The following is a 27820-nucleotide window of genomic DNA, read 5'->3' as shown; positions in this document are numbered from 1 at the left end:
TCCTCACCTTTGTTGTAGAGGGAGCCATCGAAGTAGTAGCTGCCAGTGTAGAAGCCTGTGGCCAGCTCAATGAGGTGGCGAGCCCACGTGTTGCCAGCACCTGGGAAGCTGGCCAAAGCAATGAGCTGCTTGGACTTGCCTGGCAGGAACCTTCTGTCCATGCAACGGTTGTCTGAAAAGGGCAGAGCATGGACAGAGGTCAACACCAGGGGCAGATGGAGTCTGTCTGAAAGGGCCAGGGTATGAGTCCCACCCCTGCCACTTCTCAGCCAGATGATCAAGGGCACAGGACACTTGCGTGGGTCACGGGAAAGCTTCCTTGGGCCTCAGCTTTCCCATCTGTAAAATGAGGGAGATGGTTCCTCCTTCATAGAGTTGAGGTGAGTGTTAAATGGGATAATGATGGAAAGGGATAAGAACAGTGCTTAGCCCATAGTAGGGATCCAATAGAAGTCAGCTAGAAGGGTGAATCTTCTCTCCAGCCCCAGTTTCTCCCCAGTAGAGCAAGTCTTTCCCATTCACCCCACCCTTTCCTCCAGATTGAAACCGTCAATGGCATCCGTCATGCATTTTTTGTTATTCTTGTATTTTGCGGACTCTGAAAAGCCAGAGAATCAGGAATATCCAAATGGTACTCACCACCTCCCAACCCATTTTACAGATGAGAAAACTGAGGGCTAGAGAAAAATAGTTTCTGTGCCTTTTGAGCATAGGATGCAGTCCAGGGTTCTTATCTTGGCCTCCAAGCCCACATGGTTGGCCTTTGCAAACTCACAGGCTCATTCTAATCCACTCCACCACATGCCAGCCACCTGGTCTCTCTGTACTTCCTCTCCTGTGCTTTGCTGTGTCCTGACATAGCGCCTTCATGCATACTGTTCCCTCTCCATTGCCTCCTACCTGCCTTTGCTTTTTGTTCTTCAGCTCTCAATTGAATGGGTCTCACTGTCTATCCGTCTGTCCTTCCTTCCTTCTTCCTTCCCTCTTTCCTTCCTCCCTTCCTCTCTCTCCTCTTTTCCTGACTCCCTGGGCTATCATTAGTGCATTACTACATCCATCTCCTTCATATTGTTGATCACAATTGCAATGCAGATAATTATTCATGGAATTAGTCGTGTGGTCAGAAACCCTGCCTGTATTGTGTTTTGCTGATTCACCAAAAGTTTCCACAATATCTGGTATACAGCAGGTACTTAATAACTGCTTCTTGGATGGATGCATGAATGGGTAGAATGGTGACTGGGTGTATAACAATAATATCTATTTTGTAGGGCTCTTATAAGGATTGAATGAAACAAAGCATGTAATATGTTAATACTCTAAAGTGCTCAAAAGGCATAGGTATTATTTTTCTCTAGCCCTCAGTTTCTTCATCTGTAAAATGGGTTGGGAGGTGGTGAGTAGCATTCGGATATTTTTGATTCTCTGGCTTTTCAGAGCCCACAGAATGCCATTACCATCAGAGTTAACAGAAAATGCAAGCCCCAGCACCTCCCACTGCAACCCCAGAGGGAGCTAAGAAAGCACAAGATTTTCTTTTGGCTCAGTTGCAAAGGCAGCTGAGGGAAGGCTCAGAGCAGGGGGTGCTGGAGCAGAAAAGAAGATGAGAGAATCCCAGATCCAGGCCTGGAGGCCACAGGTCTCAGTGCTGCCTTCTTCAGCCTGGGGCAGATGAACTCCACCCTTATTTACCATCCAAGGGAAGCCAGGCAAACCCCCCTCACCTCCCATGGCCCCTCACCTCCTTCTGTCCCCCTTCTGGGGAAGCCACCCATCCCCTGCTCATGTGTGTGGACTCCATTCCCTCCTTCTTCTCCAAGCTCCTTGCTCCTTCCAACCCCCAATATTTTTTCTCTCTCAACTAGCTCAATCACATTAGCACTCAAACAGGAACAAATAGCTCCATCATTTAGAAAAAGCCCCTTCCAGCCACCACCAGCTCCCTTTCACCCCATCACTGCCACATTGCCAGCAGAGTTGTCCACATTCCTTCATGTTTCCTCCCTTCTATCTACTCCTTGGCCCTTGCACTTGGCCTCTTCCCTGGTCACTGCCCCGAACCGGTTATGGACAAGGTCCTCAGTGACTGCCCCATGCTCAATTCAAGAGACAAGCTCACCTCATGTGATTACTCGGGCACGAGGGCAGATCACTCTGCCCTCCTATAGGTAATTCCTTCCCAAGATTTTACCGGGGTCTTTCCTGTTCTGCATTAGCTGCTATTTATTGAAGTCTTACTGTGAGCCTCATTGATTTCATACAAAAGCCCTTTGAAGGAGAGGTGTGAAGTCCTAGTTTAAATTCCAATTATTCCACGTACTTGTTGGGTGACATAGGAAAAAAAATGATCTATCTGAGCCTCAGTTTGCTCACTTATAAAATGGGACTATTAAGCAGTGATGACAGCCTGAGGTTGTTTAGGAGAATGAAATTCATGAATGAATGCAGTGTTAGAATAAGACAGACATGCCGGAAGTGCCCACAGAATCGATTGTGGTTCCTGGTATTGTTGCTGCTAGCTGGAGGTTCAGCTCTCTTCTCCTGCCTGTTTAATTTTTGTTCTGAGATGATCAGATTTAGGAGAAAATAAACCAAGGGACATCTGTGTCGAAGCCAAGTAAGCTTCAGGGAATGGTTTTCATTGGAATATACTGCAAAAAGGAGCCCAGACACAGGGACTTTATAGAATATGGTTATGTTTTATATTTTGATAGGGGAGTGGATTAGCCAGTTGATACTAACTAGTACACTTAAAATATGTGCATTCCACTCTATGGAAATGTTACTTCAGAAAAGCTAATATTGAATTATAACCAATGACAACATCCTGAAGTATAATGATGCTTGCAACTTGCTTGGAAATGCACCAAAAATTAGGAAGGATTGAGGGATGGAGAAATGGAGAGATGGACAATAAAGTAAATATAGCAAAAGTTAACGTATGTCACAAAATTCTATGGAATGGGTATATATGTGTTCACTGCATAATTCTTCCGACTTTTCTGGAGGTTTGACTTTTTTTTTTTTTTTTCCAGAATAAAATGTTGGGTTGATAGGTCGGGTGGGGTAGACCAGCCTCCTTAATGTCCCCCCAAAACAGAATTCTCTATTCGAATATTTCCTGGGAGGCCAAGGCCAACCCCAAGGTAAAAGTTGTGGTTTTCAGTGCTGTAAAGAAAGTTGATTTGGTTCCTAAACCCCATACATTAAGCAGCTGTTGGAGGCAGTATTATATGCATTTTTGGAATCAGACCGACCTGGGTTTCCATCCAGAACTGTCATGGCCTACCTGTGTGACACAGAACAAGGCTTTCCCCCTACTAAGCCTCAGTTTCCTCACCTATAAAACCAGGCTAATAAACCTTACACAATTATGTGGGATAATGAGTGTGAATTTTTCACAATGTATTTTGAGAAGCTAGGGTTGACAGTGCAGTCTTGGGACCTAGATTGCCTGGGTTTGCAGCCCTACACTGCCATGTCTGAGCTGTTTGATTTTGGCCAAGTTACTCAACCTCCCTGTGCCAAGTTACCTCATTTGTAAAATGGTAATAACAGTGCTTATGCAACTGGACTGTTTGGATGATTAGATGATTTAAGGCAGGTAAAAGATTTGACAGAGCCTGGCATAGAGCAAGTGTTCAATAATTATCCCATAAGGGGCATCAGGGCCTAGCACACAGTAGGTGCTCAATAAATGGCAGCCCTGGTGGGCCAGGCTCTTGGCAGGCTGATGAGCCACATAACTGTCAAACCTCCCCAGTGTGTAGAAACTGCAAGAGTGACGTGGAAAAATGGAAGCCCTAGTAATGGCCTGGGGGTAGGGCACTGGGAATGAGCAAATTCATCAATTAGGGAATTGTTATCTGCTGTTGAAAAGGCTCCAGTGTCTGTTCTGGCCACCTCAAAGCCATTCATGATCACAGGGTAATTAATCTGTGTATGACTTTCCCCTGCAGGCTAAGGCAGCACAGCTCTGCACAGACTAACCAGCACCTCCCCGAAAGCTAACAAAGACCGATCCTTCCCCATTGGACTGTAAATAGGGCCAAGAGCCACATGCTCACTAGGCTCTCAGGACTTTAGCTACCATAGAAACTGCCACAGTTGATCACCACTGGTACCCCATCAGTCAAACAGGGACAGGCTATTGGTGGGGCTGCCACTAGCTCGTACAGCACTTTTGTGCAAATCAGAAAAAGGTGCCCACTCCTTCCTCTGGACAGATGTTCTGCCATCCAGGGCACACAACATGTGGCTGGCTTTTAGGCACCACTTTTTCTGTTGGCTGTGCCAGTGCAATGCTCAACCTGCTCTACCACATATGGCAGCTTGGTGACTGGGAAATGAGAAGGAGGAGGTCTAGCCCAGTGGTGTTTTCTTGGCTCTCCAGACTGTGGGGAGTGTCACTGGAGCCTGGGCAAAGGTTTCTAGCAGGGGCTTTGGAGTCAGACACCTGAAAACAAATTGCTTTTGTAGATGTATAACTGTGGCCAGTTCCCAGTCTCTCTGAATTTTAGTTCTATCATCTGTAAAGTAGGGATGATACTGCCCTGATCATAGGTTTACTGTGGACTCCACATCACTAAATGAGATGAAGCTTGGCATAAGGGACTGGTACATAGTAGATGGTCAATATATTCAGACATTGAGGTGATCCTTCAGGGGCTTCCTTTGGGCTGAGTGTCCTAGCAAGGGATGCCCTCCAATCCCCACCCAAGTGCCACCCACCCTTCTTGATACCTTGGTCAGGAGAAACGGGTTTTATTGGGAAAGTTTATAAACAGTATGACTTAAGGTAAGTTCCTCAACTGTTCTGAGTCTCAATCCCCTCCCCCACCCCACAGTAAAGAGGGCATAACGACTGTTCCCAAATCATAGAGAGTTGAGGGGATTCAATGAAAACATGTATTTGAAGGATGCAACACTGAGTCTGGCACAGAGTAAGACCTCAAGAAACTCCAAGTGTTGCTGCCTCCTCCTCTTCCTCCTTTTCATCACCATCATCGTCATCATCACTTTCATCATCACTATCATCAGCACTATCAGCATCACTCTTATCACTATCATCACCATTATCATCATCACCATCATCATAATCATCACCATCATTATCATCATCACCATCATCATAATCATCACCATCATCATCACCATCACCATCATCACAATCATCACCATCATCATCATCACCATCATCATAATCATCACCATCATCATCATCATCTTCATTGTCACCACCATCATCATAATCATCACCATCATCATCATCATCATCATCATCATCACCATCATTATCATCATGTCTGGTAGCCCCAAGAGACAGAAGAGGAGATAATAGTAAGTGTGGATTCCACTAGCAAAGGAAGAAGACTAGAAGTGGAAAGGATGAGTGAGACAGGGAGAGAGAAGAAGGAAGAACTTATAGATAAAATGACAAAATCTTAGAATTGGAAGGAACATTGGAGGCCAACAGTCTACAGCTTCATTTTACAGATGGAAAAACCGAGGCCCAGAAAGGGGAAATGACTTGTCCAGGATAATGCAGTGAATCTGTGTTGCAGCCAGTGGGAGACTCAGTCTCTCTTCTCATTCAGTCTCACTACAGGAGCCACCCAGGGTCCTCGGTGATGAGGGATAGAGATGCGTCATCAGAACGCTTCCCATCCTGGAAATTCCTTCTGTTGCCCATCCAGGAACTCTAAGCCTGGTGGAGTTCATCAGCCCTGCCCTCTGGCTTGCATGGTTTTCTCCTTGCTGCAGGCTGTGTGGGATGGACTGGCAGGGACACATCTGGGAGGGAAGCCACTAGGAGTGCATCTGGGGTCCACCGGGGAAGGGCCTAGCTCACCTTGGACTTGTGTCTGGTACACAATGAAGTAACTAGGAGTCCCGCAGCTCTCAAACTCTTCCGCGCTGCACTTCTGGGCACAGAGCTGCTCATCCTCTCTGTCATGGAGCGGGAATCGGGTGGTGGGAAACCCACAGTGGCAGGCGGTGCCTGCAAGAGCTGCCAGTGGGTACTCCTGGGGATGGAGTGGGAGAAGAAGAGGAAGAGAGTTGCTAAATCCCTGGACAGCTTCAGACTCCAAATGGAGAACAGGATTTGCATTCCAACCACTGCCTTCTCTGTCAGTCTCCCTTAACTTGAGGGTCCCCAAATTCCATCCACAAACCCTGCTTTTATGATTTTGCCCTACCTGTGCACCTACTGTACTATTGTTTACTTATTTGTTTCTTTTAAGTCGATTCACTTTTTGAAACTTAAATTTAAAAGGATACTTTGTATTGCTACCACTATAATAATAGTACTTGTGGACAAGTAGTACTTCCATACATCTCCATACTGTAAATGCACATAATATAGAAACAAAACACGTGATGAAATTCTACCTAGGCACTCTGGCCAACCAAGACTGTGAGCCTGGGGCTGGCTCCATTTTTCCTGCATAGAGAGTAGTTAAGGGTGAGAGGTGTTGACGCTTAAACACTGAAACGAAGCTTTCTCCTGGAAAGAGAACTGAAAAAGAAATCCCTTTCTCATGGTCATGCAATACACCACAGTAAATGCCCCCTTGATGAGATGGTGATATGAGACCCATGCTTTGGGAAAAGCTGTCTGAGTCTGCTCTTTTAAGCCAAAGGAGATAGTGATGCCCCTGTGTTTCCAGAGTCTTTGTTGAGAGAGCTGCTTCTGATTGCTTTACTTGTTCTATTGAACAGCTAAGTGGGGGCAAGATGGACCTGAAATCTGGTGGGCAAGGGTTTGTCTTTTGCCCAATTTACTTCTATATTGGACCCACCACTCCTAGTTCTTTCTGGTAGCCAGCCCAGGAATAATCAATATGGTAGCAAACCAGGGTCACACCTGTGTGGCTGGATCCAGCCAGCTTTGCCATGGTAGCTTTGGTTTCTTTCCTAAAAGATATTAAATAGGAACTGCGGCGCCTAGCTGAAGAGCAGAAGTGCTGATATACTGGAGGGTCAGCTTGGGCCATGACTGATGACATTTTCTAAATAATGAGAATCCTGGAGCCTCCTCTGACACCCTAAACTTCAGACCCTCTATCACGACACAAGCAGCTCTGTATCCCTGTCCACTTGATCCCCTTAGTTTCTCTCCTTTGCCCCCTAAGGAGATCAGAGAAAACAGGAAGAGGGAGGTTTGCAGGGGGACTTCTTGTTCACATATACACACCCTTGCTTCTCTCCAGTCCTGTGTACAGTCTGACACTTTGCTACACTAGTTTGCCCCATGATCTCACTGTCACATGCCTGTTTGTCCCCCCAATTCCAGGGGATCTGTAGGTTTCCCCAGGGCCCTCTGGAAGTGAGGGAATGCCATGTGGGTGGAGGGATTCCTGCTAAGGGGAGAGAGCTGGACCAAATGTTAGCCAAGCCTCCTTTAATCTCACAAATGTCACCTCCCATCTTCTAGAATGCCTCTTAGGAGCCCAGCAAGCCCTTAAGAAATGCTTGGTGATTTGAGGTGTTAGCCTGGTCCCTCCTGAATGGCTCTGGGAAGCCTCTCTGGTGGGGTCGCCAGGGGGGCTCAGGAGTTTAAGAGCTTGAATTTGGAGTCAGTCCCCAGTGTGGACTCCAGCTCTGCCACTCGCTTGTGCTGAGAGCTTAGGCAAATGACTTCACCTGTCTGAATCTTGGTTTTCTCATTTGTGAAATGGGACTGAAAATGTCCAACTCATAGGCTTGGCCTGAGAAGTAAACCGTGTGATCCATGGTGCAGAGGGCTGCATGGAGGATGTTCTCAGCAAGCAGCCACTGCTGTGATGCTCCAGCCTTTTAGACTCCAGAGAAATACTTCATGCATTAGAAGCCCAATGAGAGAAATAGCCAAGCAGGATGACTCAGAGCAGATGGGGGCATCCAGGACTCAGGCTGTGGTCTGAGCACCCAGGAGGTGCCACAATGCAGACGTCCAGCGAATGCCTGCATCCTTGAGGATAGAGATTGTATCTTGTTACTTTGCATCCCCAGCACTAAGCAGGAGTCCTGACATATAGTAGGGTCTTATTAAATATTTGCAGATTTGGCTTGATGGTGATATAGGACCCATGTTTTGGGAAAAGCTTTCTGAATTTGTTCTTTTAAGCCAAAGGAGATACTGATACCTCTGTGTACTCAGAGTCTTTATTGGGAGATGTGCTTCTGATTGCTTTATTTGTTCTATTGAACAGCTAAGTGGGGGCAGGATGGACCTGAGATCTAGTGGGCAAGGGTCTGTCTTTTGCCCAATTTGCTTCTAAACTGGACCCACCACCCCTACTTCTCCCTGGTAGCCAGTCCAGGACTAATCTGGTAGCAAACCAGGGTCACACCTGTGTGGCTGGATCCACTAGCCAGTGGATCTGTGTGACTTAGAGCCACTGAGTCTGAGAACAGACTCAGACAGCTTTTCCCAAAGCATGGGTCCCATATCACCATCACACCAAGGGGGCATTTACTGCAGTGTATTGCATGATCGTGAGAAAGGGATTTCTTTTTCAGTTCTCTTTCAAGTCCTGCAGGAGAAAGCTTCATCTCAGTGTTTAAGCATTTATACCTCTCTACCCTCAGCTACTCTCTAGAATGAATGAAATGCCCAACCATCTTTTTGTGGTGGAGGAGGGATGGTTCTCCTCTGGACACTTGAGTAATTAGCTCATTTTGAGAAAAAGCTGGAGCTCCTTGGACATCGCTGAGTGCCAGTTATGTGCCCAGTTCTGTGCTGGGGGTATTGAAGGGGGGCACAAAATGTGCAAGGCACAGCCCCTACCCTCCGGGAGTTCACAGCCTGGCTAGGGAGGAAACATAAACAGTCAGACATCTAGCTCCTTAGGCCGAAGAAAGATCATGCAACCTAAGTGCTATCCAGTGCCCAAAGCTCTGGATGACACTGCTGCCTGGCCTCTGCTCGCACACCTCCACCAGTGGGGAACTCCCTCTGTCCCAAGGTGGGACTGTCCTTACCTTTACCTGGTAATTTTTTCATGCTTCTAGGCCCAGTTCAAATGTCACCCCTGATATGGTTTGGCTATGTCCCCACCCAAATCTCATTTTGAATTGTAGCTCCCATAATCCCCATGTGTCATGGGAAGGACCTGGTGGGAGGTAACTGAATCATGGGGGTGGGTTTTTCCCATGCTGTTCTCATGATAGTGAATAAGAAAGGGCAGTTCCTGTACACATGCTCTCTTGCCTGCTGCCATGTAAGACGTGCCTTTGCTTTTCCTTTGCCTTCCACCATGATTGAGAGGCCTCCTCAGCCATGTGAAACTGTGAGTCCATTAAATCTCTTCTTTTCAAATTAATTACCCAATCTGGGATATTTCTTCGTAGCAGTATCAGTATGAAAATGGACTAATAGCACTCATTCCTAAGTATTCATCAGTATTAAAACTCACTTCCTCAAAGGCAGGAAAATCTATTCTGTGTAGCTCCAGCCCCTTAGATCCACGTGAAACGGTCACATCCCTCTCCCATGTCATAGATCTCAGTCAACGACTACATCTATCCTGACTGAGCTGTTGCTTCTCCAGCCAAGCATGTGGTCCCTTCAGCTCTGCTGCATGGTCCCCTCCCCCTGAGTTCCATGGGCCCCACCTTGTGCTCACCTTCTCAGTGCAGAAGTCCACGCATTTGTCCACAGACATGTTCAGCATGGCAGCTGTCATGGGTAAGGCCAGGGAAAGGTTGTCAGGCTTGCGGAAGCAGCCCCGGAACACTGCACTTCCATCTGAAGAGCCAGAGAGAAGAGGACCAGTCAGATATACAAGGAGTCAGATCTGGTTGGGAAAACCACCTTCTGAAGAAAGCTCAGAGAAGGCAAGAGTCTTGCCCAAGATCACAGAGCAAACCAAAGCACAGATGGAAAGAGTGGCCATGTTTTCTGTTCTTGAACATGTCTGTTCATAGTCAATGAGCTCGATACATCAAAGAATGTTCTCCTCAACCCTGGCCCCTTTGTCGACAACCCAGGTCGCTGAGATGAGATTCCTCCTGGGCCATGCTATCCCCCTTTCTTTGTCAGATTCCCATGCCTCACTTCATCATTCCCAACCACGGCAATGCCCCATTCAGGGAAATGATCTCGTACATGGAGGATTTTTGTGATCTCATCAGGGCTGAGTGTTTGAGGACTGAGGGAAGCAAGGGGTCTGGGGCTGTCCTGTCCTTACTACTACCAGGGTTCTCCTCTTCCTCTCATTGTCCTGGGCTTTAAGGGAAAAGTCCTGGGCCTCAGAAGTCTCTACCTACCCAGTATTGGGCACCGACAAGCTGCAAGGGACTGACATGTCAGAGGCAATCCCTTTAAGAAAATTTAACCCAGAAATAGTGCAGCTACACAATAAAAAATTTGGAGCCCATTGTCAAATCTTCAATAGAAGTTATCCCTTAAGAAAATATTCAGAGATGTTGTCTTAGGTTGGGGCTACTGAAGCAGAGCCTGAGACAAATGTTTCATTGAAGGTGTGCTCTCAGGGAAAGAAAGCGGGAGGCAGGACCAGACAGAGCTAAGTGAGGATGTGATCTCAGCTGGGTGCCACCTCCATCCTGGTCTCACAGCAGGGATCAGGAAGGGGCTCTGGATGAGAAATTGCACTACAGAGTTGGCCCCACCTTAAGGAAAGGGGGCTGGCTTGCCTTGGCCTTGTCTATCCTAGCCTCCAATGTCAGTCAGTTTTTGGCTGTGGGCTGTCCCCCAGAGTGGGGCATAACTTCCTGGGAGGGGCTGCTTGCTCCTGTTGGGCCCAAGGCTATTTTTCAGAGAAGGGGGCAGTTGTGAGCCATTGATCGCCACCAACAGTCACCCCAGGAAAGGGGACTTGGGTGGGTGCCTATAGCATCCACTACAGATGTGCGCAAAGATTTATCAATAAGGAGGTTCATTGCAGCATTTTAAAAATTAACAAGTGAAGGAGTAGAAACAACCTAGGTGTCTAGCAATGAGATAATTGGGCCAATAATGTCTGGAATGACAACACACAATGGAATTCTATTGAAAGTGGAATTCCATTGAAAGGAATGGTGTTAAAGGTCATTTTAGCCAGGTGAAGATGCGTTTAAGATACAAAGTTAAATAAAAACTGAGAATGTAAAATTCTACAGGTTATAAAATATCAATTTTGTAAAAAATTAATCTCTAGGGAGACATATACCAACATTTTAATAACTGTGATGTCCCTGGATAGTAGGTGTGAAGGATAAATTTTATGTATCAACTTAGCTAGGCCATGGTGCCCAGTTGTTTGGCAAAACATTTGTCTAGATGTTGCTATGAAGGTATTTTATGTATGTGATTGACATCTACCATTAGTTGACCTTAAGTAGAGGAAATGACCCTTGATAATGTGGGTGAGCCTCATGCAATCAGTTGAGGGCCTTAAAAGCAAACCTAAGGCTTCCTGGAGAAGAAGGAATTCCATCTCAAGATCGCAGCATTAACTGCTGCCTGAGTTTCCAGTCTGCTGGCCTGCCATACGAATTTCGGACTTGCCAGCTCCCGCAATTGCGTGAGCCAATTTCCTTAAAATAAATCTCTTAATATATCTATCCACATATCCTATTGGTTTTAATCCTGTTGGTTCTGTTTCCCTAGAGAACTCTGACCAATCAAGTAGAAATATAGGTAATTTTTATTTCCATCTCTTTGTAAAACTCTTTTCTAACTTTTTTCTACAATGAATATGTATTTTTATGTAATAAAGACAAAAAAAGTGAAGCCAAGGCAGGAGGATTGCTTGAGGCCAGGCGTTGAAGACCAACCTGGCCAACATAGTGAGACCTCCATCTCTATTAAAAAAAATTTTAAGTGGCCACTGTTAAATCTTTTGAACGGCTGGTGATACACGTTTAAAATTGGGTTATTTCTCAAATTCTGAGTTGTATATACCCTTCCAGAAGCATAGCCATCCACATATAACAAAGGGCATTGTTAACACGGTGTGATCAAAACCATCAGCACAAGAACAGACCCCATTTATTGAATCCCTATTAGGTGTCATCTGCTCTGCTGAGCACTTCAGAAATGTCAGCTCATGTCACCTTCTTGAAAATCCTGCAAGGTTCATTGTAAACTCTCATTTTACAGATGAGAGAAACAGGGCTTCGAGAGAAGAGGTTGCAAGACAAATATAAGGACCCATCGTTTGCAAAAACTTACTGAGGCTCATCTGAGAAGCAAAGTGTTAGCCCTTGGAAAAAAGCAAAGCAAGTTGCAAAAACCATATGTCTCTCTCTGTAGCGGTGTCTGGGTCTATCTAGAGTGTAAAAGCGCTTTTTAGCATACACATGTATATTTATATTTATGTGCAGAGAAGAGGATATGGAATAACTCCCTGAGTAGAAGGGTGGGGGGAGGGTGTTTATGAATGATAACTTTATATTTTAGCCATCAAAGACACCCTAGTGATTCTTTCTACCACACGGCACCTGATAGCCTGAAGTTGCTCATTGCAGTGACAAGCCAAGAAAACTAAGAGGACATTAGGAATTTGGTTAAATGATGAATTTCCAAGGCATCCCCCAGACTCCTGCTGTCTTAGCTTTCTGGGTCTCTGGCTTTATCCTGGTGAGACAGGTGGCAGTGCTAGTAGTGATAGTGTCAGGATGCTGCTGATCTGCTGCGTGGTCCCTCCAGGCCTCAGTTTCCCCACATATAAATGAGGACTGGGAGTTAAACTCTCATGCCTACTACCCTGAGAACATTCAAAGAGGTGTGGGAACACCTTTGATGGCTCCAGTGATTTGAGAACACTGGCACTTGAAAGGCTGGGGCCACAAATGTGCATGCCTGTTCTGTACAGGACAGCCCTTCACCTCCTAAATGAGCACATGCCACATCCAAATGCCACTAGTGCCCTGTAGAGAAACACTGGACAGTCTTCCATCTTGTGGCCTGGGGTGCTGTAAGGTCACCCAGAGGATGGAGTGCAGTGGTGCGATCTCGGCTCCCTGCAACCTGTGCCTCCTGGGTTCAAGTGATTTTCCTGCCTCATCCTCCTGAGTACCTGGGATTAAAGATGTGCGCCACCACACCCAGCTCAATTTTTGTATTTTTAGTAGAGATGGGGTTTCACCATGTTGGCCAGGCTGGTCTGGAACTCCTGACCTCAAGTGATCTGCTTGTCTCAGCCTCCCAAAGTGCTGGGATTACAGGCGTGAGTCACCACACCCACCGGGGAAGTGGGCATTTGAGCTAAAGATTTATGGCAATGAGGCGGGAAGTCCCAAGCACTGTGGATGAACCCTCACTTAACCAGAAAACTCAGTTAGCCGGATGCTAACTCAGGTCACTGGGCAACCAGATACTGGCTTTTCCTCTCTCTTTCCACTCCACTTGAATTTACTGAATTCCTACTGATGCCAGGCTCCATGCTGGGAACTCTGGGTCCATTCAGTCTGCACAGCAGCCATAGGCGATAGATGCTATGAGTACCTCCATCTCACAGATGAGAAAACTGAGGAGGCTGAGGGAGGCTCGCTGGCTTCCAGTGTTACAGAGCTGACAAACAATAGAGTGAGATCGAAGCCAGGTTTCTGTTTCTCCAAAGCCTGTGTTTCTTCCATTAATAATGATACTATTATGAATAGATGCTTATATTAATATAATATTGGCAGGGTGCAGTGACTCACACCTGCAATCCCAACACTTTAGGAGGCCAAGGCAGGAGGATCCCTTGAGCTCAGGAATTTGAGACCAGACTGAGCAACACAGCAAGACCCTATCTCTACAAATATATATATATATTTTAATTAGCTATGTGTGGTGGCACACAACTGTAGTCCCAGCTACTCAGGAGGCTGATATGGAAGAATTGCTTGAGCCCAGGCAGTCGAGGCTGCAATGAGCCATGATCATGCCCCTGCACTCCAGCCTGGTTGACAGAGTGGGACCTTGTCTTTAAAAAAATCATAATATTGTTGTGATCATTATTGCTACCATGTACTGATTGTGTGGTATGTGATGGGAAGTAGGCTGAGCTGTTCACACACGTGGTCTCACTGAACTCTCCCATTCACCCTGGTCCTATGGGGCTTCCCACTTTTACAGATGAGGAAACTCAAAGCTCAGAGGACTGAAACTGCTTGATACAGGTCACCCAGCTTGCAAGAGTTAGTCTGACATCTTTGATATTTATCAAGTGCCAGGCATTGTGTAAATGCTTGATATATCTTATCCGATGGAACCCTCCTAACCCTTAGCAGGAAGATCTCATTCTCTCCATTATAAAGAAGAGAAAACAGGGGCAAAGGGGAAGTGACTTGCCCAAGCCATACAGCTGACAAGTGGCAGTATCTGGATTCCAACCTAGGAATGTCTGAACTCCAAGTCTGCACTGTCCTGGGCTGTCCCTTTTTAAAAAGGCACCCCTGGCTTTAGCATTTCACAACAGTGGGACATTGATTTTCTCTCTCCAACCCTTCATGTCCACCCTGCTTTTCACTACAAATCATTCAGAAAGTCAGGGCTGTCACTCTGAGGTCACCTGACACTGGAGTCTGATTATCCTTTAAGCATCCTCGAATGTCCAGATATTGACCCTGGGTCTCCAGAACCAACTTCAAATTGTTAACCTGCCTCTTCCCCACCAGGATCCTATTTGAGGGACCATCATGAATCCTAGAGCTTGGAGGGTTGCTACAGAGAGCATTTTGGGGGTTGGGGCCAACGGAGGCCCCTTTGGGGTTGTCCTGGGTACCCTTGCAGGGATCCCAAGCCCACCAGCTCTTATCCTCTAATGTGGGTCCTTTCCTGAGTCCTGTTCCACTACCCTGGTGGGGTCTGAGGCCCCCAACACAGCAGTGTGTTGGGAAGACACAGTCATGTCTGAAGAAGTGAGTGGTGTTTGCGCATGTGTGTGTGTTTGTGTGTGTCTGTGCATTAATGGGGGCAGAAGAGGCTGTGTGAGGGCAGTTGTGGGTCTGGCTGCACTGAGATTGGGCAGTGGGACATGACACTGAATGTGTGTCTGTTGCTGTGCACACAGTGTGCATCTGTGTATGAAAGGGTATGAGTGATGATGTGTGCATCCCATGTGTATGTGTGACTGTGCTCATGCCAGTGTGAGTGCATATCCACCTGTCTGGGCATGTGGATGCCGACCTCTGAGAATGCAAATGTGATCCTGTGGACTGTGCTCATCTGCACATAGTGGGTCTGTCTATGGGACAACACAGGAGTCTCTGGCTCTGTGCATTTGACTTTGCGCTTCTGTAGATAATTGTGTGGTTGTGCATCAAATCAACCTCTAGGAGGGCAAATCTTACCATAAGGTGTTTGTGCACGTGGAGACAATAATCCCATGGGTTCTCTCTGGGTTGCCTGGCAACCAGCTGGCTGAGAAGAGGGCTCCTCTTCTAGAAGAGGATGAGGCTGGGCTTCAGCCAGTCCCTCATGAGCCCAGCTCAATGCCACCAGGGGTTTGACATTTCCCAACCATCCCCCCAACAGCTGGCACCTAGGTTCAGATAAAAATACTTATTTCCCCAGTGCAAGGGGAAATGCACCATAAGAAGAGAGAGTAACTTGATGGGTAGGTCCCTCTGATGGAGTCCAGCCCAGGTGGAGTCTTTTCTCAGGATGCCAAGAGCACTGGGGACCCTTGCACCTGGTGCCCACAGCCAGGGACACTGCTGGTGTCTGTCCCGGTTGTTTTCATCACAGTGGACCTCATATACAAGTCATCTCTGTATGGGAGTGCACATGTCTGACTGTGGGCATGTGAAAGCTGAAGCAAGCCCAGGGTGGTCTTTGGGGTCCTTCACCCTCAGGAGTCACCCTTGCATCCTCTAAGAGCATGGCCCCAAATAATTGAAGGCACTGGGGCATCACTCAGGGCCTGTAGGTGGCACACATGCATCTTCTTCTAGGCTTCTTTGGCCAAGTGCTCTGCCCTCTCCCCTGCCCCCAAGCTGGGCACCCATCTTTTGGGCTCAGTCCACTGATAGATCACATTAACATGCATCTCCACATGAGTTTCAGGGGACCCACCCTGGCCCAGAGCCCCAGGAGAGGCCTTCCATTCTGGCACCACACCAGAGAGCCATGGCATTTTCCTGGACTGACAGGCTCAGGATGAGCCATGCTGGCTGAGGAACAAAAGACTTCGCAACTAGGAAACACGAGCTCTAACCCCGACTCTGTTTCTCCTCTCTGGAACTCAGCATCTTCAGCTGTAAAATGGGGAACTCTCCTTCACATGGCACCCACTGGCACCTCTGCCCTTCCTTGTCTTTGACCATGGGCAAGTTTCCTCTCATTTCAGAGCCTCAATGTTCTCCTCTCTAAAATGGGGGCATAAATATTGGGTAGATCATTCAGAGATGGACATGGATAAACTTTGTGAGCTGCAAGTACTAGAGAGGGGGCAGTCAAAGGTCTGTCTCCTTGCCTGCTGTCCTTAGACTGAAAAGAGGGGGAGAGCCATGTGGAATCCCTAGGCTGGCATTTCTCCATGTGATTTCTTCCAGCCTGCCTAGATATTAGGAGGCCAGAGTAGGAAGAGGAAGCAAGTCTTTGTAGATCCAGCTCTGCAGAGACTGGCCTCCCTTTGACATTTAAGCACCTGCTAATGGGTCCCTGACTCTCCCAGCTTAGAGAGGAGGGCTAAACTGAATGCTCTGAATACCAAGTAAGGTGAAATTTTTAAAGGACTTAAAGGGCCTGAGATGGATTAGAAGCTACTGCTGTGCACCTCTTTGGGCAAGATGTGTTCTGGGGGTGCGGTGAGGGGGATAAGTTTGGGAAGTCAGTTCCAGGAGCAGTTAATCTCCTGGGTGGAAGGTATTCCTGAAGTCTGGCCTATTTTACTTTGTGAGGAAACTGTGCGAAGTCACAGAGGGCTTCCTGATGTCCGGCGGAAAGTTTGGAGAGCCTTCCAAGCCAGGAAGGGAAGGGTTTAGCTCGACACCCAGGGACCTGGGGAGCTCTCTGGAGGCCATCTCTCTCTGCAGGTGGCTCTCCACTGTCTTGGTGATCTGGACACAGAATACACACGGTAGCCAAGACATTTAATCTCCCCACTTCCCTCATTTCCTGCATCTGCAATATGGGTCACCTGGCCCTCCCCTTCAGTGGGTGAGAAGCTCTTTCATCTCTTATGTCTGAAAATGAAAGGGAAGTGGCTAGGGAATCCCTTGGCTTCCCTGACACTCTCCTGTTGTGTAAAGAATTCTGGATTTCCATAGCAGTGAAAAGATGCTTTCTTGTTTGCAAAAGGCTCTGGTGTCCCGAGGAAAGGGCCTTGGCTTTAAGTCAGACAGACCTGGGTCAGCTGCTTACTTAGCTGTGTGCCATTGGGCAGGTGTCTTCACTTTGCTGAGCCTCAGTTTTTCTCATCTGTATATGAGGATTGTCATATCTACCCTGCACAGCTGGGGTGAAAGTCTATGCGATGGCATTTACAACAGTGTCTGAGACATAACAAGTACTCAAACCATGCCACTTCCTGTTCCTTTCATCACTTGCCCATAATATGTGGAAGGTGGCTAGATCCCATGCACTGTTTGCTGTCAGTAGTCCATTAATATGCCTGCTCTTGGCATTTACCATTCCATTATTGGCTGATAGTGACCATGACTCTGCCTTAGGTCCAGTGAGGGACAGGCTGGGCCTGCCAGGGAGTTAATTTCCCCAGGACCCACCCTCAGCCAGTGATGGATGAGAGTTGGAGGAAAAAAAATACAGCAGCTTTCTGCTCCTCAGGTGGAACACGTCTGAGGTTTGTTCAATACCATCCCCCGGAGCTCTCCAGTGGGGTTAAGTTTCCGTTGTCCTCACTAGAGACCTGCATTGTCAGGGACCCTGTATTAGCTTTCTTCCCCATCTAACCTTTCTAGTCCCCTATGGGTGCATCTTGGCAACACCTTCCAGGTAGCCAAGGTTCACATCCCTGTATTGGGGGAACCCAACTTAAAACACCTTGGATCTTTGAGCACTTTCAATTACAAGGAAAATCCTTCACAGATTTCAGGGCCACTGCTTTAAAGCTTATAGTCTATGTGAATGGTACCCCCTGGAGTCATGAATGACAACAGCAGTAGCCCTGGATGGCATATTCCTAATGATCAACGCTTTCTAAATAATAACAATGATGGCTAATACATCATTAATTTGTATTAATGATGTATTAATTGATTAATTATGTATTAATTGATTAATGATGTATTAATTGATTAATGATGGCTAATACAGTAATAACAGCTGTTTATGTCATTAATACTAAGTATGTTGTGTGTATTATATCTCCGTTAATCCTCACAACAACCTATGAGGTGAACAATATTATTATCCTATTTTGTAGGCAGAGACCCTGAAACTTAGCAAGATTCAATTACTTTTCCAGGTCACACAGCTGGTAGGGAGCAGAGCTGGGATTTGACCCCAATCTTGTTTGACATCACATCCTTGTTTCCCATCTCTACTATCCTGAAGAAGGTCTGCCCAATTTTAACAAGCTGGGCTCCATAGACCCTCATTCCAGCTACCTGAATTTTCCAGAAATCCTCTCGGCCCCACAGTGGGAGTCCAAGGATTGCAAAAGCCCATGCCCCACATTCTGACAATGTCAGCTCTGCATTGCCAGGCTAGCTGGGATGGTACATGACCTCAGCAGCTTGGGCTTTTTACTAGCAAGAAGCAAGCAGAGCAACTGTTCATCAACTCCCTTTGCTGGGGGCAGACGAAGAACAGCCCGGAACCAGCTGCAAGTGTCTCTGAAGTCCTATCATCTCTTTGTTCTGGAGCTTCACAAAAATGAGGTAAATGTCACCAGGCATCAGCTTAGAGGCAGCCATGGAAGAGTTCTCCTTGGTTTGAAAGAAGCCACCACCCCCTGGGTAATTAGGCCAAGCTCCACTGCATTAAAGATGCTGGTGAGAAGGAAAGGCAGTGAGCTGGAAGCTGTTAATGGCTACCTAGCTACCTATAATCAGAGAGAGATTGAATTACACAAAGAGCCTAACTGTCCAAAGATAATTCAAGCCAGCTATTTTTAGACATTACCAAAGGCTCCTGTGGGCTGTTGGAAATTCAAATCACTTGAATTGGGTGCTTCTGGGAGTGAATTGGGGAGTTTCCATTAGGAAAAAGCTACTCTGTAACAGGTACTGTGCTAGGTGCTTTCTAGTCTTTACCTCACTCAGTGGCCCCAGAAATTGTGAAAGATTGGGATTGTCTTCATTTTATAGATGACGCACCAGACACCTAGAAAGAACGAGTGGCTTGGCCAAAGTCAACACGGCCATCAAGTGAGAGAGTTGGGATAGAAACATTATGCCTGATTCCAAAACCTGCATTGCTCCCAATATTTTCCTGTCCAATGGCCTAGATTTTGCTTAGGGCAGAAGAGCAAACCAATTCTCTCCCATCATGATGCAGGAGAAGAAATATTTTCTATCATTCCCTTGGCCCTACAGAGAAGAGCTCATGGGGTCCCTTATGAATTATGAAATTCAGGGCTCCCAGACCTACAGCAAAGGGAAGTAGAAGAAGCCTCCAGGTCTAGCAAAGAAGGAACTAGACGTGGTCCATTCCAGCAAATGTGACTGTCCCTTAATCATCTGAGAGTTCCCCTCAGTAAAAATAGTTGGAATGGAGTATCAGTGAACATAAAGCAAAGCACTGCACAAAATTCTCCTAACTTTGGGAGACAAAAAATTGCCAGAATTAACAACAGTACACAAAAACCACCATGTAATTTGTGAACCATAAATAAGGTATCTATTTTTTCAGTGATAGTGTAAGCTTCATAATGTCTTCACTAAACTAGGAAGGAAAAAACAAAAGGAAAAAAGTACACGTCCCTGGGAGAGGCTGGTTTGCCATCATTGGGGTTTTAGGCAGTGCAGTGGTCAGCACCATGGACAGCCACCCTTGGGACTCAGGAGCCCTGTTCTGATGAACTTTGCAACCCAAATCTTGGAAGAATCTTTCAGGCAAATGAAACTTCTTGCAACATCGCATAAAGCCATAATGTTCTCAAATCACCAGCAGGTCTCTACCCCTGGGAGGAGAGCTACACTTGCCGACACATTTAGCAAACTGCTGTGAAAAATGGAATCTGACCAAGAAAGAAGTCCATTTCTCAGTTCTTTTGTAACAAGGGCAAAGAGCCCATGTGCCCGAGAGTCTGTGTCAAGGCAGAATAGCAGGGTGCCTGCAGACATTTGCTTTGCTAACCTTTTAATGCTCTCACTATTATGGGAGCATTCCATCACCTCACCTCAGAAACACGTAGGCTGGCACCCTGTGCAAGGCAGATGCCCCACCAGAATGGTCCTTGGGAGATAAAAAGCTTCCTTTAGATCTCTCCAATCATTAAGAGTTCTGTGCCACTGCTTAGGAAAACACAAGTAGGACACAGTGTTAATACCAACTAATGACTCTACAAATGAAATCTGGTTTCTGCCATAGCTGTTTGCTGGAGCGTTCGCTCATTTCTCTTGCCTGATGTAATACATGCCAGAGTTGTGTGCCAGTGACTTGGAAGGCATCCCTTTCTGACTTCTTTGTGTACAAAGCAAATCCTAGGCATAATCCTAGGAAATCGAAGGCGCCACTGAGTCAGAGCAAAGACATTGCAGATTTCACATTGCCTAGAGTCTGGAAACAAGGTAGAAGGAGGGATCAGGGATCAAGGAAGGAAGGAGATGAGCTGGAGCCAAGGAGCTCCCCTAAAAGAGAGAAGATGGTATTCTGAACCAAATTCCAGGGTCAGGGTGTCTACAACACTATAGCAAGTGGGTATACTAACTGGGATTCACGGACCTGGGTTCAAGCCCATGCTCAGTCCCTAAGAGGCACAGTAGCCTTGGAAAAACCATGCCTGCCAGTCATTTCCTGCAGTAGGCACCAGGCTTTTGTGCACTCTTTTATTTGCCTAATTCCTCTCCCACTGCTTGGTGATTTGTCTTGAGTCTGGGTATCCTCCTCTTCTCCGCCAGGCAACAACCTTTCAAGGCTCTTGTCAAATGTCCCCTCCTTTATCGAGCTGCCCCCTTCTTTGTGGAGCCTCCCCCAGTGCTGTTCAATTTAGCCATTTCTATTCTCTGAGCCACAGTTTCTACAAATGTAAAATGCAGACATCAGTGAAAAAGGTGCTTCCAACATAGCATTCAACACATGACCTTTGCTGACTCTGGACTTTTGATCATGAATTAGAACACATGGCTGTCCCTTTCACCTGGAATCCTCTTAGAATGAGATTCAGCTCAAAAGTTGCTCCCTTGGCTCTTGAAGACAGAGCCCCCACAGCCCCCTGGGTCTCTGGTTCAACCAATCCTACTTGTATTGGGTCTGCACAAAATTATCCTTTTAACTCATGGTTGAACCAATTTCATTAGTATCGGGTCTGTTGTCCCATGAGATGGAAAGCTCCTTGAGGTCAGGCATTGTGCTTTACTGACCACTGAGCCTCTCCATACCTCATCCAGGAGCTCATCAAGTGTTTTGGTTCAATGAATGGTCCCTGCACTCTCTTTGTATACCATGTTGCCAACTGGATTTGAAACATTGTCAACCATCTCTCTCCTTGTCCAAGCTGCCTCCCTTCTAAGTCTCAGCCTTAGTAGCCTCGAGGTTAATAAGGCTTAGATTTTCTTTTAGGGTCTCCAGCTGAAGGTGCTCAAGCTTCAAACCTTATACAGTGATGATTCGGAACAATGGTGATGGACTTTAGAGAATCCAGGACTCCACTCTCAGTAGAAATAAGTGTGTTTCTTCCTCTTGGACATAATACAAAAATGCTATTCTCAGATAGTACAAAGCACCACCCAAATAATTGTGCCACACAGAAGGGGGCAGGTGAGGGGTGCAGCAGTGTTCCTGCCAGCAGCCCCCCAGCTCACCCATGGTCAATGAAAGTGTTATTATATAATACAAGGTGATCACAGCAGTGTGTGTGTGTGTGTCTCTGAATGTGTGTATGTGTGTGTGTGTTTGTGAGAGAGAAATGGGGGTGGAGAGACAGAGGAAGAGAGAGGGAGGAAGGTGGGGGAGAGAAAGAGGAAGAGAGGGGTAGGGAGAAGGAGAGAGGGGAGAGAGGAGAGAAATAGATATTGAGAGAGAGTGTGTCCAGGTTATTCAGCCAACCTGAACATTAACCAAAAGGAGGTCTCGCTAGTGTCTGGCTAACGACATACACAGTCCAATTCTTGTTATTTGTCTCAGCTTCATCCACTAGGATGCGTTACTGGCAGCAGCTTTCCCTCTAAATATCCCTGACTTTCAGGTCATCTCTTCAGATGGTCCAAATGTTGCTATCAAAATAACATAACATAAATATTGACATAAAGGCGATCAGTTGTAAAGGTGATAAATCTGCCACTAAGTTAAAAACTCATAATATTAGCAGCCAAACCAGAAAGCCACTCTATGGACATTCTCTGGCCTGGATTTCACGTGCTACCTCTGTCCTCTGCCCTCTGCCCTCCTAGGGCTTCATACCTGAACTGAGGTGACTATGGGGAGGTGGAAGTTGCAGTTCATTTGGAAAAACCAGCCAGTTTGCAAATTGACCGCATGCTTGACCCTATTGCACAGCAAAGCTTGAATGGAGCTTCAAAAATATGGGATTTGAGGCTGGGTGTGGTGGCTTATGCCTGTAATTCCAGCACTTTGGGAGCCTGAGATGGGTGGATCACGAGGTCAGGAGTTTGAGACCAGCCCGGCCAACAGAGTGAAACCCTGTCTCTACTAAAAATACAAAAAAAATTAGCCAGGCGTGGTGGCGGGAAACTGTAATCCCAGCTACTTGGGAGGCTGAGGCAGGAGAATTGCTTGAACCTGGGATACAGGGGTTGCAATGAGCCAATATCACACCATTGCACTCCAGCCTGGGCAAGTGTGAGGCTCCGTCTCAAAAAAAAAAAAAAATATATATATATATATATATATGTATATGTGTGTGGGTGTATATATATATATATATATATGATTTGAAACACTGGACACATTTTCAAGCAAACAAACAATGAGTTTCTATGAACGATGAAATTCACATGGAAGAGGCCCTTCTCTGCAAACAGACTAGCTGTTAACTTTCTGCTAAAGCCACCTGGGTGGGCAGGACTACATTCTGGATGAGATCCACAGAGGCTTAAAATGTGGTCTGTGGACCAGCATCCTGGCATCACCTGGGAGCTCTTTAGAAATGCAGCATCTCGCTTAACCTGCTGAATTGGAATCTGCATTTTAACAAGATCTCCCAGGGGAACTCTCAGACACATGCAAATCTGGGAAGCACTGGCCAGAGGGCTAGAGAAGCAGCTGTGGATTTCTGCTTCTGTCCTTGGACTGTGTGGGAGGGGTAACCCCCAGAAAGGTCAGCACCCCCCATCTTTTATCAAGCCCATTAACTCTTCTCATAGGTCTTAAGGTCATCTGGAATTAGGCTATGTGACCTTGGACTGGTTGGGGATAATGAACAACAGTAATTACCTGAAAAGGCTGTAGGGAAGGTAAATGAAATCAGGTCTGTAATTGGCTTAGGACAGTGCCTGGCATACAGCAGATTATTGATAAATAGTTACTAGCTGTTATTAAACATTCCTCCCCAGTCTCTAGGAGGGGACAATGATGGGACAGTGCCCTCAGACAAGGAGCCAGCTCCTGTCCTCTTATTCACTCCCTCCTTCTGTTGGTTTGGAAATCAGAGAGATTTTCCAACAAGACTCAAACCAGAAGCTTGAACAAGCCAGGATGAATTCTGTCTTTGAAAGCATCAAGGACTCCAGAGTTGGTTTAAATTCTCTGCTGCTTACAAGCTTTGTGACATTGAGACTCAGTTTCCTCATCTGTAAAATGGGAATAAGTAAATAATAGTACCTATGTCAAGGGTCATTGTGAAGATTAGATGTGCTATTCTATATGAGTCATGGAGAAAAGGACAAAGTGTTTGCTATTGCCATTACCACCATCATCATCATCAGAGACAATCTGCTCTGAGAAAATCAGGATGGGAAGGTGAGGCTCAGGCTCCAACTCAGTTTCAGAAGGAGGAAGACTGGTGGGAATGAGGGATACAGCTGGAACCAGAGGCAGCTCAGAGTGGGAGGGAGAGAAAAGCGCATGCAGGACCATTCAAAGGAGCTGGGGCAAAGGGCTCTGTGAGAGACTGGGAGAGGCGAGGCTGGGGCAGGACGGTGGTGGCCTTGGAGTGATGGGGAGCCATGGAGGGTACAGGGCAGACATGTGGGACTCTTTACGCTGGTGGGCAAGGGCTGCAGCCGAGGGAGGAGCAGCAGAGAGGGGCAGGGCAGACTCACGTACACCTGCGGGCCGACTCCTGGGCCAGCTGCAGCCGGTAGACAGAGAGGCGGTTGGCGCCGCCGCACATGCTGCCTCGCTCGCCCTTGCACTCCATGTCGCACTCTGCCTCGCTCACGTTCGTCGCCTGGATCTTGTGGCCGCAGTAGCACTCGGCGCCGAACTCCAGCCCGGCATACAGGTAACCCCTGGGGGAGGCTGCTGTCAAGCAGGGTAGCTGCCACCATGGAGACCCCAAGGCAGGGAGACACAACGTGGAGACCTGGGGAATGGGAGGGCTCTGGGGACCAGGAGATCCCAGGGGAAATGGGGAGACTGCTGATGGGAGGTTGGGGCAACTGGGAGACCCCAGGGGACAGGAGAGACCTCAGGGGACAGGAGAACCACCCATTGTGGAGACCTGGGAGATGGGGGCCTTCGGGAGACAGGGGGACCCCAAAGAAATGAGATTAGGGAGGTAGCACACAGGAAGACCCTGGAAAGAGGGCAGGGGAGACCCTGAGGTGGGCAGGGAGACTCCAGGAGATCTGTGAGACAGGCATGCTCCATGGGGCAGGGGGATCTGGGTCTGGGATAAGGAGACCCTAAGAGGAGTCAGGGAGGCTGCAGAGTTAGCCTTGCAGTGGGGCAGCGCGGAGGCAGGAAAGCCGAGAAGGAATACAGGGAGGCCCCTGGAGGACAGGGAGACCCAGGGAGGGGACAGGAACACCCAGGGAGGGGACAGGAACACCCAGGGACCATCCACCTGCCTTCATCTTCACCCTTCCACACCTATTCACATAAACACACCATGTCCATATTCACACTCACCTGTACACACCTGCACATGGTACACCTGTCACACACACACCCCAGGTCCTGTGGTCTCCCCTACCCCACTCTCTTTCTTGCTCTTCCCTGTTTGGAAACCTGAGACATTCATCTCTCCAGAGTCCAACTTCTTTATTCTTGGAAATATCACCCAGGAATGGTGCCTCCTTGTGCCTTGAGAGGAGCTAGGGTGAGGGGAAGAGGCACAGGGAGCTCATGAGGGAGGCAGGGACTCTCACATCCCTTCGGGAGAGGACAAAAATGAGCTCACACATTCACCAAGGAAAAATTCCTAAAAATAAAAATGCAGGCACTGCAAGGTTTTCAAGTTTTTTTGAAATTTTTCATAGTGGTGGAATCCTTTCCTAAAAAGGACTCTTAGTGGCTACCCCACTCTGTAAACAAATGAAAAGAGCATTGCTTGCTCTGGCTCTGGGAGTAGGAAGGACAAAACCTGAGATGGAGGAAAACTGAGGTTCAGGTTCAGGAAAACCCATAAAAGAGGCTTGAGGGAGCACTTTTGCTCTTGTTCTCTAGAATATAATATCTTTAGACACCCTCATCACTTTTGAAATGATATTAGTGATTTTTAATGTAGTTTGTAAATTGCTTTTGTTCTTATTCTCTAGAATATAATATCCAGGAGGGCAGTGACCCTGTGGGTCTTGCCCACCTATCCCTGGACAATGCCTGGCATATGAGAGATGATTAATACACATTCATGGAATGAATGTAGACCACTTCCCTGTTAGACACCCTGCAGTGGCTCCCCATTGCCCTCCTGGTCAAATCTGGATGCTTTAGTTAGCTTTCAAGTCCCCATTTCACTGGGCTTTGGACACCTCTGTGGCTTCCCCTCCTGACACTCCCTTTGTACCCTCTGTGCACTCCCATGCTGCCTACCTGAGCACCCTGAGTGTTTCAGTGTATTTCAGGAGTCCTGGCCTTTGAGCATGCTGTTATTTCTGCCCTACCTAGAAAACTCCTACTCATCCTTCAAAACCCAGCTTATGGTCTCACCGTGATAGCTCTTCCTAAACCCTCCACATGGAGCCCTCCATCCCTTCCATCTTCTTGACTTTCCTGCACCTTGCAAAGCACATCCACCCCAGCACCCATTATACTTGATGTCTCTGTACCCTGGTTTCCTCATCTGTGGAATGTGGCTGATAGTATTCCTGCCTCATAGGGGTCTTGTGAAGTTAAAGAGTTAATATTTGCAAAATGCTCAGACAGTGCCTGGCACAGAACAAGTGCTTTTTAACTGTTGTAAGCTGTTGTTATTCTATTGCCCAAGCCTATTGTTCACGCCTCTATCTCCCCAACTGGATGGGAAGCCCCCCTGAGGACAGGGCCGTGGATGGCTCATCTCTTCATCTCCAGCACCTGGAATCAGGTCCAGCACCCATGGGCAGTCAACAAATATTTGCTGAACCAAATTGAATTACATGAGTAGCTCTGACTCATCTTGGCTGTCACCTTCTCTGAGAAGTATTTCCTTTCACCCCAGGCAGCTTAGACCTTGTCTGCATGTCTAACTGCCTGCGATTCTTCCATCTCAACCCTTATCTGACTATGTTATCCCTCTCTGTTTACATGTTTGTCTCCCCTTGCAGGCTGTGAGCTCATTAAGGCCAGGGGCTGTGTAGACTCCACCTCTGTTTCCCCCGCCCCCCTGCACCCAAGTTTGACAGATAAGGTAGTGATTTCATATTATCAAGGACTTGGAATCCTTTTCAAATTGGAGAGGGTCCTGGGCTCAGGATTTTAATAGTGGGCTCCCTAGGCAGCTGATTTTAAAGGGGGCAGTGTTTCCTAATCAAGAACAGCAGGGGCCAGGTTTGGTGGCTCACGCCTGTAATCCCAGCACTTTGGGAAGCTGAGGTGGGCGGATCATGAGGTCAGGAGATCGAGACCATCCTGACCAACATGGTGAAACCCTTTCTCTACTAAAAATACCAAAAAAAAAAAAAAAAAAATAGCCAGGCATGGTGGCATGCGCCTGTAGTCCCAGCTACTCAGGAGGCTGAGGCAGGAGAATTGCTTGAACCCGGGAGGCAGAGGTTGCAGTGAGTCGAGATTATGCCACTGCACTCCAGCCTGGGTGACAGAGCAAGACTCCATCTCAAAAAAATAAAAAATAAAAAATAAAGAACAGCAGGAAGAGTCTCTCAGTGGTCACCCACTTGCCCATTTCCACACCAGGCATGCAGCTGAGGTTGGCAGAGCTTGTGACCGTCAGAGACAGCCACCTGGAGCCTGAAGGTGAGCATATTAGAGCCTCTTCATGAGCCACTACAAGGTCAAGGGGCACAAGAAACAAGGAGAGAAGCTCAGCTCAGCCCCATGGTGCCCCCAGGGGTCCTGTCCCTGTTCACCAGGCCTCTGGGGACTTGTCCACTCTCAAAACATCAACTCACTCCCCCCTAGTCCCAGTGCATGTCTAATAAAAATCATCGTTGTCTTCTTAGATTGGAAAACACTGTCTGAACAAGCAAGTGTTTCTCCCTTGGAGAAAAACAAGGAGTTTATATACTGAGAAACTATTAGATACCTTCACCTTACCCTTCATGTGGACATCTTGCAAGCCTTATGCTTACAGCCCTCATCTGCATGCATATGCACATCTAATGGTGCATTTCTAAGTTGTGTGCAATTCTTCACAACCTTGCATGCTCTCAACACAGTGTTGAACATTCAACAAATGCAATCAGACACCTACACACACAAGCACAATTCTCAGCC

At 47.1% G+C, this 27820-nt stretch overlaps 1 protein-coding gene across 3 annotated transcripts in view; it reads right to left on the bottom strand.

The window, feature by feature from the left end:
* Window positions 1-27820, bottom strand: part of WSCD2 (WSC domain containing 2) — a 123447-nt gene that overhangs the window by 18127 nt on the left and 77500 nt on the right. For 2 of the 3 annotated variants that reach the window (XM_054527601.2, XM_024256816.3), the window contains 4 exons: window positions 24269-24453; window positions 9612-9733; window positions 5852-6026; window positions 8-172 (listed from right to left, as the gene is read on the bottom strand). In XM_054527601.2, the coding sequence (XP_054383576.1) occupies window positions 8-172; window positions 5852-6026; window positions 9612-9733; window positions 24269-24453 (647 nt within the window). The remainder of the gene's footprint in view (window positions 1-7; window positions 173-5851; window positions 6027-9611; window positions 9734-24268; window positions 24454-27820) is intronic. The other variant, XM_054527603.2, reaches the window with a different exon arrangement.

Source organism: Pongo abelii, chromosome 10 (assembly GCF_028885655.2).
Source record: "Pongo abelii isolate AG06213 chromosome 10, NHGRI_mPonAbe1-v2.0_pri, whole genome shotgun sequence".
NCBI classification, from domain to species: domain Eukaryota; kingdom Metazoa; phylum Chordata; class Mammalia; order Primates; family Hominidae; genus Pongo; species Pongo abelii.
The sequence above is the reverse complement of the archived record's forward strand: the minus strand, read 5'-3'. Positions and strand labels throughout refer to the sequence as shown.